The sequence below is a fragment of the Caretta caretta genome, chromosome 7 (genome assembly GCF_965140235.1).
Source record: "Caretta caretta isolate rCarCar2 chromosome 7, rCarCar1.hap1, whole genome shotgun sequence".
In the NCBI taxonomy this organism is placed as follows: domain Eukaryota; kingdom Metazoa; phylum Chordata; order Testudines; family Cheloniidae; genus Caretta; species Caretta caretta.
This window is the reverse complement of record NC_134212.1, coordinates 67,856,494-67,873,282: the sequence shown is the minus strand read 5'-3', so window position 1 is coordinate 67,873,282 and position 16,789 is coordinate 67,856,494. Positions and strand designations below refer to the sequence as shown.

The following is a 16,789-nucleotide window of genomic DNA, read 5'->3' as shown; positions in this document are numbered from 1 at the left end:
ATGCATGACAGTATCAAAGACAAATATCATGATTTGGGTTAGGATTTAAGATGGCTCCAAAACTGAAAATTCAGTGCAGTGATCCCCAGATTAGGTACACAGCAGTACTTTTAAAGACATTAGGCAGAAAGAACGACTAGTAAAGGCAGTGTAGGCAAGAGCACCGGTCCGGGATTCAGAAAACCCGGGGTCTATTCCTGATTCTGCCACCAGCCTACCAGGTGATTTGGGGCAAGTCATTGCCCCTCTGTGCCTCAGTTTCTCTGTCTGTAAAATGGGGTAATCATAACCTTTGTAAAGTTCTTTCAGATCTATGGATAAAAAACCCTACACAAGAGCTAGATATTACCACCACCTGTGATCCAATACTATTTAATCCAGTAGAATTTTCAGCTGTCTAAAAGAGACTTAGCCACTAGCCAATATCTTTAAAAAGAAAGAATTTGTACTGCCAGGGAGATTTGTGGATTTAAAAACCCAAAACCTGTTAGACCATATGCTGAAAGTCATTATGTTCTTAATCGTTCACCCTCACTATTCCCACCCTAGACAGACTCCTAAAGGAGGAATAAACATGCACACGCCCACTTCTGTCTCAGGATCCCAGGCAGAGCAGTCCCCTCTTTTTCTTGCCCCATTTGCCTATGGTCAGGGTTCGAAGCTCTTCAACACATTCCATTCATGCTCAATATAAATAAATACAAGAATTAAAAGTTTTGGAGGCTTGGACTGCAGCCAGCTTGCCTGGTTAACTGGACCCTTTGTGGCGTTTGAGGGGTGTTTTTAAAAAGAGGAAGGAAAGAGCTCAGCTTAAAAATCTTGGCTCAGCTTTGGAGTATTTCCTCCCAGCGCTCTGGCTAAACCTCAGCACAAAAGCCTGGACTGGGAGGCTATGTAAACGGAGGAGGGACTCTGCATTGCTCCTCTCCTCCCGGACTAGGCAACATCCCCAGACAGAGCTTGGAGGCTTCGAAACCATGCTGTTCATTTGGGCTCTGGCTTTTATTTTAGTGCTTCAGGAGCAAGATTTTTCAGGTAAGTGATTCCAAGCTTACAAGGAACAAACTGTAGGATAATTAACTTATTGGGTGAAGGGTTTGCATGGGGAAAAAAAGTAGATAATTTCTTTGTATAGGTGCTGAAAGCAAGTCAACAAGGATTTTACGTGAAGATGACGTAGGTAGTGTTTGTAAAGCACTACATAAGTATTTTTTATATAGGAGAGGCTCATATTTTGTGCTATTAAAATGCATGTGAGCATTACAGCTCGAGTTAGAAATGTTACACAATAGGAGAAGTTTCATCACTCATGAAACATATCACTGAGCTATTGTCGAAGTTTAGAACCACATCCTCATGCTGCTTCTAATGCCCTGCATGTTTATAATGATAGCTGTGGCAGTCTTAAAAATAATCTACATACAAAACCACCTTGAACTAACTCCACATCGGCAATGGGAGATCAATGTCCCAGGAGATCAGAAAGAAATCTACTTTGAATTTTCCATTAGTAATAACAAATTCTCTTTCTGGTGCTTTTGTAGTTATTGACTTTTACTTGTTCCTGAGCTGTCTAAGCACATAGCTCTAAGCATGTGGATACCATGGTGAAGATGAGCCTAGAATAAGCACATAGACAGCACACTGGTATCTATGTTTAATTTTTATTACTAGTACATCTAGCTCTGGGCTACCCTCTAACAAAATTACAGCTGCTTTTATAGTGAGCACGGAAAATCTATTCTCAATCAAAATTTCCATTTGGCTGGTTCAAAGAGTTATAGTCCCCATGTATCCACAAATCTTGCATTGCTGAATGTTTTATGTGTTTTCTAATAGCTAGAGCCAATCATTTTTTCCTCTCCTCTTACTGCTTGACAGCACTTAACTTTTTGGATTTTATGACAAGTTAGCAGGTTTTCTTTACAACCAAAACAGTTCCTGAAAAACTAGTGGTACCTTTCCCCTCCCAAACCTAGGCCAACCTTCACTGTTATTGTACAAGCCTACATCTTTCAGAGATTATGCCAGCTTTCAGCCTAGATGGGTTTCCTTCACTTTATACGAGCTCATTACCCTTTCCTGCATTTTGTGACTTTCAAGTAGGACTGGCTGCAAAACAGCATTTGTGTTTCATGAAAGAGTCTGAAATGTTGAACTTTATTTTCATTCTGATCCAAACAAACATGAGCAAGATCACCCCAGAATAGCCAATAGACCAAGGTATCGATTGGGAGCAGGGGCCTGAACCTGGGCCTTACACATCTGAAGTGAGTACCCTAGTCATCAGGTTATGGGTATTCTGGGTCCTCTCTCTCCCCTCCCAACCTGAGAAAGTCTTGTCTGAACGAATACATTTCCACAAATTGGCATTTTCCACCAAAGTCACGGGTCTCTGAAAAATTCTCACCCTGCTCTACTGACAAGTAGCTTGATGAAGACTAGTGGTGGCATGGAGTCTCCTAGATTAACATGCACATACTCCCTACACTGTGCTTCACTATGGTGTGCTGGGCTATTCGATGGGGTTCTGCTGCTGCTGGGGTGTGCTAGGCCGCCCAGTGCACTGCAATGGCTGCCCCCTCAGAACAACTGGCTCACTCAAGTACTCCAGCATGATACCCCTATCTGGGCAGCTCTATAAAGGTACTCAGTGGGCTGTTCTGAACTCAGTGCTGAACAACCCTTAGATCAGCAACCAGACTTGGATGCATAGGTGCCGACTTCCCCTCTGCCCGGTGGGTACTCGACACCCCCTCCCCCCACCGCCCCTGGCCCCCACCCCTGCCCTGCCTCTTCCCACCTCTGCACCGCCCTCACCCCATCCCCCTTGCACCTCTTCCCCAAACTCCCTGTCCCTTCTCCACCTGCTCCCTCCCGGAGCGTGCCACATCTCTGCTTCTCCCCCTCCCTCCCAGAAAGTCCTAAGTGCCGCCAAACAGCTGTCACGCGGTGCAGGGGCGGGAAGTGCTGGGAGGAATGGGGACACGGCGCGTTCAGGCGGGGAAAAGGAGGCAAGGGGGGGGGGAGCTTGGCTGCCATTGGGTACAGAGAACCTGCTAATTTTTCCCCCGTGGGTGCTCCAGTCCCGGAGCACCCACGGAGTCGGCGCCTATGCCTGGATGATCAGCATGCCTGAGCATTTGAGAGAGGAAAAACGGCTTCAGATCAGTCTATTCCTGCCAAGTCTGGCTGCATGCATCTTACAATTGCACAGTGATGTGCTTTGCATCCAGGAGTCTACACTCCACTGAATACATTACTCAGCAGGAGAAGCAAATCCATTGTTAAGATTTTAAGAGCATTTCCACTGTAAGCTAGATTTTTGTCCTCTATCCCTCATGTCATAAATCAGTTGTGAGTTAGTTCACATCCCCCAGTCACGGACATTTAATCTCCATACGCAAGTCCAGAAGCGCTGATACACAGATAACATATGCAGGGGTAACCTTTGGGTGGGCTAGAGTTTACTTCACTGTCCTTCTCCTACAGTCTAAAAAAACCCAACTCCCAGAGCAAAGCACATGGAGACCCAGAATTCAGTCACTGAGGATTTTCAGCAATGAATGCATAGAGTCTACACAATCAAATTAAAAAAGAATAAATTAATTTAATAATTAATTTCATTTAGTAGCAATTTTACATAATCTTATAATGATAAAGCAACATAAATAATAACTTAAGTTTTACAACATAACATGGGTACTTTATAATCCACATATATTATCTTCACAGTTAGACAAAAATTAAATCTAAATAGGTCAGTCTCCACAGAAATGCAGTGAGAAGTAACTCTGAGTTCCCAAAAGCAAAGGTTGAGCACACCCAAGTCTGAGTTAGTCTTTCATCACCAACATCTATACAGTCTGCTGGGTCTAAAGCACTGCAACAGTGTCTTCTTTCCTCTTGCTTGTAGAAACTTCCAACGGAAATCCATGCAGACTCTTCCTCTGCTGAAGTCACTCAGTTAGCTAATCAGCTAACTAATTAACCAACCGCTCACTAAGTATGTAGATAAAAGAAACCTGTGGCAAAACCCTTCAGAGTTGGGGGAAAACAGCCTGCTTTCTGCTCCTAGGTTCAGCTTTTCCCAGCCCACACAGGGCACATGGCATTTATAAAGCAGCTGCCCTGACTGCTTGCCCTCATGGAGTCTGAGTCTAGCTACAGGGAACTTATTGAGCATACCCAAAACTACCACACCCAATTCCAGAAACTTCTGGGTGTGGAGAGCTAATTGTGCATCTGCCTAGCAACAACAAACATGCAACACAAAAAACCCTCCAGGTGCCTTTTATGAAGTTTTAAGGCTACATATGTAACCTCGTTGAATACTTCCAGGATGGAGTCAAATGGTCAATATAGACTTGGAAGCTTATCTTTTCATACAATAGAGGTCCTGGAGACTACACACAGTATTAAGCAATCATATTTCTAGGAAAGATTGCTTGAACTATTTGTACTGTATAAAGCTTTTCTCTAACTGTTCAACCTCTAACTCTGAATGGAATTTTATCCTTTCCAGAAGAATAAAGAGAATCATGGCCTGTTAAAAAACAAAAAACAAAAAAACAACGAACCAGACAACTCATTCCTACCCCCATAGATCTCTAAGAGATATCTTCCTATTAAGCACTTAGGTTACACAGGCATTGTTATCTGGGAGCTCTGATGGGGGAGGGAAAAGGAAGGTGGCACAAGAGAGGGGTGTGTGTGTGTGTCTGGATACAGGGAGGGCTCTGAGCAGAATAAGATCATAAGAACTTAAGAACAGCCAGACTGGGTCAGACCAAAATGTTCCAGCTAGCCCAGTATCCTGTTTTCCAACAGTGGCCAATGCCAGGTGCTTCAGAGGGAACGAACAGAACAGATTATCTTCAAGCAATCCATCCCCCATCACCCATTCCCAGCTTCTGGCAAACAGAGGGTAGGCCACTTCAGAGCATCCCTGCCCATCCTGGCTAATAGCCATTGATGGACCTAACCTCCATGAACTTATCTAGTTCTTTTTTGAACCTTGTTATAGTCTTGGCCTTTACAACGTTCCCTATCAAAGAATTCCACAGGTTGACTGTGTGTTGTATGAAGAATCAGAGGTCTGAAGAAGGGGTCCAAGTAGGATTAGGCTCTTTACCAGATTTAATAAACCCTTCAAAAGTCCATGTTCCAGACTTTACATTCCATTAAGTGGAGTTTAGTTTATTACTAAATTCGTAAACTAGTCAAGTATTAAATGGAGCTTATAAACGCCACATGTAACAATCTTAACTCCCAAGAAAGCCAGGGGTCACGTGGCATTTATAAACCCTATGCTGTTCAGCTGTATTTTTAAACAACTGTAGTTGATCTGCTCTGGCTGAAGGAAGCATTGGGTTTAAAATGCTCGAATCTTGGATATTGAATACATACAAGGCCCTACTTAACTAGCAATATTGCACATTCTGCAATATTAGGCTTCCACTGCATTTTTGACAGCGGGAGCCCCAGGCAGCAGAAAATCGCAGAAAAGGAATAGTGGACTTTATTACTGCAAATAAGGTCTAGTATTACTTTTCCACAATTTTCCATGGCTTGTCTACAACTCAGCCACAAATTTTTGACAATCATCCTGCAATTCAAGTAGAGCCTTAAATATACCATATTTACACCACATAGAATGATAGGAAAATGTAATCTGTCTCCCATCTACAGCAAGCTCTCAGGAGTAGCTAAGTACAGTCTGGAAAAAAATAAAACAAAAGGAAATCTCCAGAGAGGCTGCAAAGACATAACTTACTCCCACTGTACTGTCCTATTTCCGAAACAAGCTACCTACTTTCACAAACAGCCCATACAAACTACATTCAGTATGGAGCGGACAAGTTAGCCCCAGAGACTCCTGGCATGAGAAGCTACAACAGCTTTCACTCTTCTATCTACTAGATCAGAGGTGGGCAAACTTTTTGGCCCAAGGGCCACATCGGGGAATAGAAATTGTATGGCGGGCCATGAATGCTCACAAAATTGGGGTTGGGGTGCGGGGTGTGTGTGTGTGAGGGCACTAGGGTGGGGCTGGGGATGAGGAGTTTGCGGTGTAGGAGGGTGCTCTGGGCTGGGCCCAAGGGGTTTGGAGAGTGGGAGGAGGATCAGGGCTGGGGCAAGGGTGCGGGAAGGGGTGCAGGTTCCGGCTGGGGGTGAGGTTTGGGGTGCAGGAGGGTGCTCCAGGCTGAGATTGAGGGGTTTGGAGAGCAGGAGAGGGATCAGGGCCGGGATAGGGGCGTCGGGAGAGGTTTAGGGGGTGCTGGCTCGGAGTGGCGCTTACCTCAAGCAGCTCCCGGAAGCAGTGACATGTCCCTTCTCTGACTCCTACGCAGAGGCACGGCCAGGCGGCTCGGCACGCTGCCCCATCTGCAGGCATGGCCCCTGCAGCTCCCATTGGAGTGAGTAGGAGCTGGAGCGGGGCCATGCCGCAGCTTCCAGGAGCTGCGTGGTTGGGCCCCCAACACAGTGCCCCGGCCTGAGCCACGTGGTGCGGCCCCTGACACAGCTTAAAATGGTTTGCGGGCCAGATGCGGCCCGTGGGCCGTAGTTTGCCCACACCTGAACTAGATACAGATTAAGAGATATGTCTCCTTTGGCCAAGAGACAATTTCTGTCTCCTTATCTACTGTAAGAAAGATATGGTATAAAACCAACCTAGTTAAGCAACTGCCTAATGGAGTAGGTGTACCTTCTTTCTTGGGGTTCTTTTAAATTCAATTGCTTAACTAAAGAACAGGATTCAAGAGATCAATTTAGTTTTATTATACATCCTTAACAGCAGCAACTAATAATAATAATAATATAGGATATAAGAAGTCAAAAATGGTACCGGACTATGATTTGGCTAAGAAACGAGAAAATTGGTTGATCTAACCATTCAGGTTTTCAGATCAAAGCACATAACCACAATAGAAAAATAACTCATATTCAGCCACTATATTGGTGACTTTCTTTTAGATTTTATGACTAATTGTTGCTCAGAACAGGGCCTCATTTGTGTCAATTGGTTATCAGCTCTGGTGTTGCTAACACAACATAGGAAAAACAAATCAAAGATAGATCACAAAACAATTCGGTCAGTTACTCACATGCCAGTTCACCAAAGTTTCCCTCCCAATGGATCTATGGGAGTCAACCCTCATTACCTATTTCCTAATTAATGATATTAGTCCTACGATCTGATTAACGCTCCTACAGACTGAGTGCAGTTAAAAAAGCTTGCACCCTTGGACTCATTTTATATCTACATACACATAGGACTTGAAAGGCTGTGTGAAACCATTGACTACGGTAGACATGTATACTGTTCTATAATCCTAGTTAACAGTACCTTATTTAGTTTTAAAGCTACTTTACAGCAATCTCGAATGGAACTGGTTACAAAACAAGACACACCCTGTAACTCTGACAATCTTTAGAACATACACAGGAGTGCATACATTTCCTTACTAATTAGGTACTCTGTTTCAGGAACTGATCAATTAACTGATTTGGGTCATCACTCCAGAAAAAGTCTGTATATTACTTACCATTAGATTTTTGCTCAGTCACCAGTTTTCAGCTACATTATTGTATCAGGTGGAGTGAAGGATGGACACAAGTACAGTCTTTTCCCAATGTGCTAGTGGGCAACCCATATTGCTGAAAAATAGGAAGACAGTTAAACGTGCCTGTAAGAGGGTCCATGACCCACCCCTCTTCCTGGGGCCCGCTTGCTGCCCCCAATAAGGCTCAGAGAGGCTTCAGGGTTGCGCAACACCCGTGTCTTTATTTACCGACAGTTATCCTACCACCAGCGTCTATCTATTTACAAGCTTTACAGGATGATCCAACCTCTTTCAGCCTTCAGCTAGGAGGCCTCCAGTTCCCTCCCTGACTGACTTCTCCCTGGCTGCCCCCCTAGCTTCTGGCTCCCTCCCAGCCTTTATAGCCCTTGGCTTGTCAGGCCAGCAGGTGTTGCCAATCCTCAGGCCAGCACCAGGCGTTTTCCATCAGCCCCAATCTGTTTCCCCTGATTGGAGCTGACTGAGCAAGGGCTAACTAGGTGCTTTTGCACCAGCACCCTGCTACAGTGCCTCTCCAAGATAAGCACTTGATGTCACCAGGAGGGCTCCAAGGTGGCCAGCCCTGGACCACACAGTCTTCTCCCTTCAAGTTGTCTTTGGCTTTCGGGAAGCAATGTGCTGAAGGAGACAGGTAGTTTTATCCTATTTCTGCCGGGTGGCGCAACATGGTTCCTTTCCTTGGAAGTGCTGGCATGGGCCAATCAGATTGTTACTCACACTTCTTCTAAAGATTCAAGATGTCCAACCAAAAATGAGAGTCTTCCCCTCTCACCATCCAACCAGGGAATAAGACATCAGACACCCACCCCAGCTTAATGTTTTGTAGCAGCACTGATCACTCCAATGACTGAGTGCCTCAAACATCTGATTGGTCTTCTAAAAACTCTAATGTATAGTCGTACGAGTACCACTGCATGCATCTTGTTCCCCTTCCAGATGAAGTCACACAGACGCTGCTACCCACCGCCAGCTGCCTTGGACAAGTGCCAGCTGCAGTCTATAGAACACAGTGCCTCAGTCTCTAAAACAAACAAATTATATTTATAAAAAAAATAAAAAGTGAAAAAAAAAAAAAGCACCTCTCCAAGGAGATAGGCACCCATACTGTACATTAAAAAAACAAATAAAGTTCAGCCATTTGAGGGAACATCAAACTCCCCTCCCCTTTCTGCTTTCCCCCCAAAGCCCACCTCTGCAGCCATTTGCACAAGCAGATTGGCGGCATGGCCTGGAGGTCAATAGTCTTGGGTTATTTTGGACCCAAGGGACGCATGTTCCAGAATCCAGGGCAGAGGACCTGTCAGAGAATGTTGTACTGCCTGCCCCCTCTTTTAAATCACTGTTGTTGTACAGAACAAGGAAAAAGCTAGTCTCTCAAGTACCAATATCCTAGGGCTTCTCTACACAGTTGGTTAATGCACTCTATATGGTAGGTGGGGGAGGGTGATTTCTAAAGCACACTAATGTGTTGCACATTCATTGGTCTGGGTAGACCGTGCTAGTAAGCCCTAAAGGGTCCCCACTGCACTTTAATGTAGAAGCATTTCAAACAGCACCATATTAAAGCACACCAGCAGGGTCTGCATGGACCAGTTAGTGTGCAAACCATTAGTGCACTTGAGAAACCACACCTCTGTAGAGTGCATTACCCCCACTAAGTAGGCAAGCCCCTAAGACATGTAGGGCTTTATAGACCAAAGCCAACAGCTTACACTGAACCCAGAAACAAGCAAACAACCAGTGCAGATCATGGAGAACCGGTGACACATACTGTCACTGAAGCATGGGCCACTGCATTCTATATCAGTATAAATCTTCAGACAGAAGCAAGTAGATGCCCCAGGTGGAGTGCATGGCAGTAATTCCATCATGGGGTGACAAAGGCATGGATCACAACAGCAAAATCTGCATCCAGATTAAATGGTTTCAATCTCCTGGACGGGTGCAGAGAGCAAAAAGTATCCTCGGACCCTGTTGCTTCTGATTTTGCCTCCAAACAAAATACGTAGCAGCACCAAACAATGTCAAACATGTGCACACAATGGCAGAAATGATGCCAAAAAGGAAAACTAAGAACTGGTTTTGTAGTGTGCCTATTTCTTATGTTGACTTTACCTCTATTATTAACTCATCTGGATACACAATGCATGGGAATTCCTTTTCTTGGTACTTCTCTTTTTCAAGGAAAGGCATTTAGCATTTATAGCAGGTACTGCATGAATAGCCCTGGAGATTGAAGTCTTAGAGATTACCTTAAAACTTTTTACAGTTAATGGGCAAATTCTTCCTCTCCAGTCTGCACTGCATACCTTTATTTGTAAATTTGGGTCCCTTGCTCTTTATAGAATTTGCAGCAATGTTCTGCACTGTAAGTTGGAGGAGAATCAAGTTACATTTGTGCACAAATATGCAAATCCTTGCACTACCTCTGGAATGGAGCACGCAGCCTATGTACAATATATACCATAAGCTCAAAACAATCTTTGCATGTAACTTATTACTGCACTGAGCCTCATCAATATAAATTCCTAAAATACAATAGCTGAACATTGTATCTTCACTGGCGGTTGGGGGTGTGCGGATAGTAGCAGACCCAGTTAGTGATACAAGTTCATCCAGTACCTCTAGCTCTGGAGATGTGAGCGTAATGGAGACTTGGGATTCATGGAAGGTGAGTGATGCTAATAGGTAAGACCCTAATGAGCAGTGATCCACATCACAAAATCACCATATATAGTCTACCAAATTAAGCACGGCAAACAGGGGCTCAGGGCAGAGCAGGATCAACTATCTGAAGCTTGCCGTGGGCCTATTTTTCACTAAACTTCCAGCTAACCACATCAGTCCCCGTTTGTAAAGTGTATAATTTGCTAAGCTAACAAGCTCGAGTTTAAAGTGAGATACATTTTTTAAAGCGGAGCACAACACTGTATTTAGATATGGAATCATTTAAGCAGAGAAGGGCAAAGCCCTTGGGAGGTCAGGGCTCCTAGAAGCCTCTCAAATTGTTGTTTTGGTTCACCATGAACTTTTCCTAAACCCATTCTAACCTCCCCACAACCCCAAGGGAGATAGTCATTAAGGGACGCTTCTGCTATGTATCAGGACGAGAAGGATCCTTCCATTCAGTTGTACCCCTCCCCCTACCACACACACACACACACACACACACGTGCTGTTATCTGCATCAGTTACACCCTTCCTCTCCCCTGTTATATTATTCCCTCTTCCCTTCCACCTTTTGGATATTTTCAAGTTCTCACACTTGTTATCTGGTTCCTGTTTTAGTCTCACTTGTCTGTCATTTAGCTTGCAGTCTGCTCTTTAATTTGATTTTTAACTCTCACTTTTCTCCCCCCCTCTTCCCCACACACACTTTCTTGAGCAGATCCCAAACCTGGTAACATTTCAAAGCCACAGTGGTGTTGAAATGGAGCATTGCAAGTGTTGCGGATTCATCCCTTTGAAGGTCAGAATAGACCATTATTGACTATTTAGCCTGACCTTTACAGGCCACAGAACCCCACCTAGTAATTTCTGCAGCAAGCCCATAACTTCTGTTGAGCAAAAGCATATATTTTTAGAAAGATATCCAGTTTTCATGTAAAGACTACAAGTAATGGAGAATCCCCCACATCCCTAGGTAACAGAGTAACAGCCGTGTTAGTCTGTATTCGCAAAAAGAAAAGGAGTACTTGTGGCACCTTAGAGACTAACCAATTTATTTGAGCATGAGCTTTCGTGAGCTACAGCTCACTTCATCGGATGCATACCTTGGAAACTGCAGCAGACTTTATATACACACAGAGAATATGAAACAATACCTCCTCCCACCCCACTGTCCTGCTGGTAATAGCTTATCTAAAGTGATCATCAAGTTGGGCCATTAAAATGCTGGAAATGGCCCAACTTGATGATCACTTTAGATAAGCTATTACCAGCAGGACAGTGGGGTGGGAGGAGGTATTGTTTCATATTCTCTGTGTGTATATAAAGTCTGCTGCAGTTTCCACGGTATGCATCCGATGAAGTGAGCTGTAGCTCACGAAAGCTCATGCTCAAATAAATTGGTTAGTCTCTAAGGTGCCACAAGTACTCCTTTTCTTTATCCCTAGGTAAGTTGTTCCAATCGTTATTTACTGTCTCTGTGTAAACAAACTTATTTCTAGTCTGAATTGGTCTAGCTTCAGCTTCCAACCACAGGACCTTATTATCCCTTCTTTTAGGCTGAAGAGCCAATTACTATCAGAAAGGTCTTCACCATGTAGCTACTTTAAGGCTGAGTTTGCTTATCCTTAATACTAAATCAAATTATAATGAATTTCAGGGTTTTTGTCAAGTAAATAAAATTATCTAAAGCTTTCCACTTTCTGGCAGGGGAACAATAAGTGCCCTCTGTGAATTTGGAATTGAACCTCACACAGAGAGCATGTATGCAAATAGGCACACATTTAAGGGAAGGCATGTTTGGAAGATAATCACTACATGGATCAGAGTGGGCTCTGTATGTCATATATTTTTATTGGAGTCAATGACATTACTAAACTTAATCGCTTCATCCCCAGTGGAATTTTTCTTACTTGAACAGCTCCACTCCACCCTTGGCTACAGTCCAACAGTGCAACTGGCTGCTATATTTTAAGATAAACCAGAGAAAATTCTGCTTTGACATACATTCGTACATCGGATTATTAAAGGATTAGATGTTGATTGAAGTGTCCTGTTAACAAGGTTGGCTAAATCTACACCTGAGTGTAAGCAGCAGTTGTACAAACTTCCCTTCCCACTAGTCTTCTGCACACAAATCAGTCTTGACCTATAACACGGTCATAGGCCTCTGTGTGCTGCAGTTTGTGCTTGCGTTAGAATAAGTACAGATGTTCTCAGGACTAGACTAGGAAGATCTTTTACTTGTGATGTGAACCAATAACATGACATCCTAAAGAAACAATGATCTTGGGAGTAACACAGGGTTTGTCCTCACTGCAACGTCAACTCATGATGTAACTCGAGTGTTGTCCTTAACTCGCACAAAAAGCCATCTGTGGTGGTGCTTTTAACTCAAGATGGCTGAAGTGTCGGTGGTAAAGACTAAAGCTCAGATTAGCACAATTCGTCAGTGCTAACATGACCACTCTGCAGCATGGACACAAGCTATTGCCGCTTGAGTGGCGGTAGGCCTCTAATCCCTTCCCACAATTCCCTCCATCTGCCCAGAAAGGACAAACAATGTCTCCCACAGTTCGCTGGAAAAGAATTCATAGAGCAGCTCAATTTACTGCAGTGCAAAGAACCATGGGACATGCCCCCAGAAGCCTTAGTGCCACACATGGGTGAGTGAGCAGCTCAAATGTTATTTCACAGTGTGGCTGTTCTCTCCGGAGCAAGGCTAACTCCAAAGGAATAGCTTGAGTTTAGATAACGAGTTAACTCTGCAGTGAAGACATACCCACAGAGGGGTGCAAGTAGATTTTGTTGTTGTTGTTTAGTTTGCTATATCACAGCCAGCTTTTGAAAGCAATTACAAGAAATTATGGTTACAACTGGGATTAGACTGGCCCATATGGAGGTCTACAGCTGTGAGAGCTTCCCTACATGTCATCAAGCAAAAAGTTTCAGCTGATGAGCCACATTATGTCTAAAATTGCTGTGTAACCCCATAGCAAATGTACACATTATCATTTACTGGTACAACATGGCAAACATTCAACCCATTACTGAAAGTTATGGGCCTGATTCTCTCTGTCATCGAGTGCAGTCATTTACACCAGTTCAGTTCTCCCCCAGCTATAGTAACAGTGGACAAGGCACATGTGGCTGCTGGTGTTTCAGCAACCACACCACACAAACCTGGTGCTTCACATTGGCCACCACCTGGAGCTCTGCCTACATCACTCAGATGAATTAACAGTTAATTACTGTAACCATCCCCTATAAAAAGGCGAAGTCCTGTCCTCTAGGGATGGAAAAGACCGACTAGATCAGAGTCCATCCCAAAGTACTCCATTTCTTTCCTACATTTCCATGAAAGATTTTTGTTAGCAGTTGATTAAGAGATTTACCAATTTCCTGGTCCCTCTATTAGTTATGGGCTATACCACACAAGGAAATTAAAGTTATTCAACTCATTGGCATAGACAATTCAGTACTTTTAAATCAAGAGAAAGGGAAAGGGGGAAAGGACAGCACAGTGCATGTAGCAGCCTTTTAAAGTTTCCAAGTGCATATACAATGGTCATAGAAATTGTAAGTAACTCTTGATAACACACGAACGTAGTTACCCTGTTACTGCAAAAAGGCTAATTTTTCTGAAGAATAAGCCCTCTTTCTTAATTAATAGCCTATTTAGCATAGAGTTTTAAAAACCGTTTGAATATTAAGATGTCAACCTTCAGAGTGAGTAGTTTGGGTTTTAAGAGTCTGCTTAGCATTTCACTTGCAAAAAGTAGACTGTAGCCCAGGGGTCTTGGACTTGAAGTTTGGAGAGGAATTTGGCCCACTACAACTGATTTTTCCTCCAGATTGAAACGTTATTGCAAAACGTCTGAGGATCTAGTCTGTTAAGTAAATACAACTGCTTGGAAGACAAGATCGTTACGTCAAAGTTTTGTCCCTTGGAGAATAGCCTGACAGCCAGACGTCAATCCTACACATGCCTAAATTTCCAAGATTGACTAGTGATTGAGTGCCTAATTTGAAACACTTTCCCACCCTCTGAAAACCAGGCCTATCAAATTAAGCTATCAAATTGAGCACCCCCCCCCAAAATAAAAATAATCACGTGTTATTTTTGAAAACGTAGTCATCTATGTCATAGCGTATAAACTCTACATAGCACAGTACAAAAGCAGGTGGCCTTCACGAGTTCTTTATTATAAACTGCCCATCAACATTTTACTCAGAGTGGGTGCGTAGATTCTACTGCATTTCTAATCAGAGTTTTCTCACGTGACTTTTCTAGAATAGTAGAGCATGTGCATGGGAACACCTGAACTGTTCAGGTGTGCTTTGTCTACACAGGAACGACTTGTAGCTGACTTATTCTTGGCCTAGCTCGTCTTAGCTTGTTATAGTTGCACTCTCTCCCACCCACAGCTTATTCCTGAAAAAGCTCCATAAAAACCACACCAGAGGAGTCGGAGTTTCAGAACCACCTTTAGATTTAATTCTTACCCAGCTATCTTGAGACACTCTTTGTATTACGCTCTTTGACTGTCCTCTTACTTGATCTCCCAGTGAAATGTACCTGCCCTACTTTGGGAGGACTGCTGACTCGTCCTGGCCCTGGCCCTGGCCCTGGCCCCCCCAGTGCTCACCTGCTGAGAGCAGCACTCAGGCCAAGCAGCGTCATGTTGAGGTGCCGCCTATAGAACAGAATCTCACAGGCACCCTGTCAAGGTTCCTCCCCCACTCTGAACTCTAGGGTACAGATGTGGGGACCTGCATGAAAAAACCTCCTAAGCTTATCTTTACCAGCTTAGGTCAAAACTTCCCCAAGGTACAAAATATTACACCCGTTATCCTTGGAATGGCCGCTACCACCACCAAACAATTACTGGTTACTGGGGAAGAGCTGTTTGGACGCGTCTGTCCCCCCAAAATACTTCCCAAAACCTTGCACCCCACTTCCTGGACAAGGTTTGGTAAAAAGCCTCACCAATTTGCCTAGGTGACTACAGACCCAGACCCTTGGATCTTAAGAACAATGAACAATCCTCCCAACACTTGCACCCCCCCTTTCCTGGGAAATGTTGGATAAAAAGCCTCACCAATTTGCATAGGTGACCACAGACCCAAACCCTTGGATCTAAGAACAATGAAAAAGCATTCAGTTTTTTACAAGAAGACTTTTAATAAAAAATAGAAGTAAATAGAAATAAAGAAATCCCCCCTGTAAAATCAGGATGGTAGATATCTTACAGGGTAATTAGATTCAAAAACATAGAGAACCCCTCTAGGCAAAAGCTTAAGTTACAAAAAAGATGCACAGACAGAAATAGTTATTCTATTCAGCACAATGCTTTTCTCAGCCATTTAAAGGAATCATAATCTAACACATACCTAGCTAGATTACTTACTAAAAGTTCTAAGACTCCATTCCTGTTCTGTCTCTGGCAAGAGCAGCACACAGACAGACACAAACCCTTTGTTTGTCTCCCTCCTCCCAGCTTTTGAAAGTATCTTGTCTCCTCATTGGTCATTTTGGTCAGGTGCCAGCGAGGTTACCTTTAGCTTCTTAACCCTTTACAGGTGAGAGGAGCTTTCCCCTGGCCAGGAGGGATTTCAAAGGGGTTTACCCTTCCCTTTATATTTATGACACGCCCCCCAAATCTCAGCTAGGGTGAAACACTGGCTGGGATTTCTTCCTGGAGCTCTAGGAAAAACAGAGTTAATAAGACACATGCATCTCTAAATATACTACCAAGTACATAAAGACTAACAATATTTTCCACATCTCAAGGACGATTTTAACCAGTTGACTCTGGGAAACTTTCATGGGAGAGTGCATCAGCCACTTTGTTAGAAGCTCCTGAGATGTGTTGGATGTCGAAATCAAAATCTTGGAGAGCTAAACTCCACCGAAGAAGTTTTTTGTTAGTTTCTTTGACGGTGTGAAGCCACTTCAGTGCAGCATGGTCGGTTTGCAGGTGGAAACGCCGTCCCCAAACATATGGGCGTAGCTTTTCCAGAGCGTAGACAATGGCGTAACATTCTTTTTCAGTGACTGACCAGTTGCTTTCCCTCTCAGACAGTTTTTTGCTGAGAAACACTACAGGGTGGAATTCTTGATCAGGTCCTTTCTGCATTAAAACTGCTCCCACACCATGCTCGGACGCATCTGTGGTTACTAGGAACGGTTTGTCAAAGTCTGGGGCCCTTAGTACAGGGTCAGACATGAGTGTCGCTTTAAGCTTGTTAAAGGCCTTCTGACACTTTCCGGTCCACTGAACAGCATTTGGCTGTTTCTTTTTGGTTAGGTCTGTCAGCGGGGCAGCGATTTGGCTGTAGTGCGGTACAAAGCGTCTGTAATAACCGGCCAAGCCTAAGAAGGATTGAACCTGTTTCTTTGACTTTGGGACAGGCCACTTTTGGATAGCATCCACTTTGGCCTGTAGGGGGCTGATAGTTCCTTGACCCACCTGGTGTCCAAGGTAAGTCACTCTGTTTAGGCCTATTTGACACTTCTTAGCCTTAACAGTTAG

General features: G+C 43.9%; 1 protein-coding gene across 2 annotated transcripts in view; it reads left to right on the top strand.

Annotated features, from left to right (window-relative positions):
- The first annotated feature begins 645 nt into the window (after positions 1-645).
- The window catches only part of PLAC9 (placenta associated 9), a 28,740-nt gene continuing 12,596 nt past the window's right edge, over positions 646-16,789 (top strand). Inside the window, exon 1 of one of the 2 annotated variants that reach the window (XM_048857224.2) lies at positions 646-1,035. In XM_048857224.2, coding sequence (XP_048713181.2) covers positions 978-1,035 — 58 coding nt within the window. In that variant the 5' untranslated portion in view covers positions 646-977. The remainder of the gene's footprint in view (positions 1,036-16,789) is intronic. The other variant, XM_048857223.2, reaches the window with a different exon arrangement.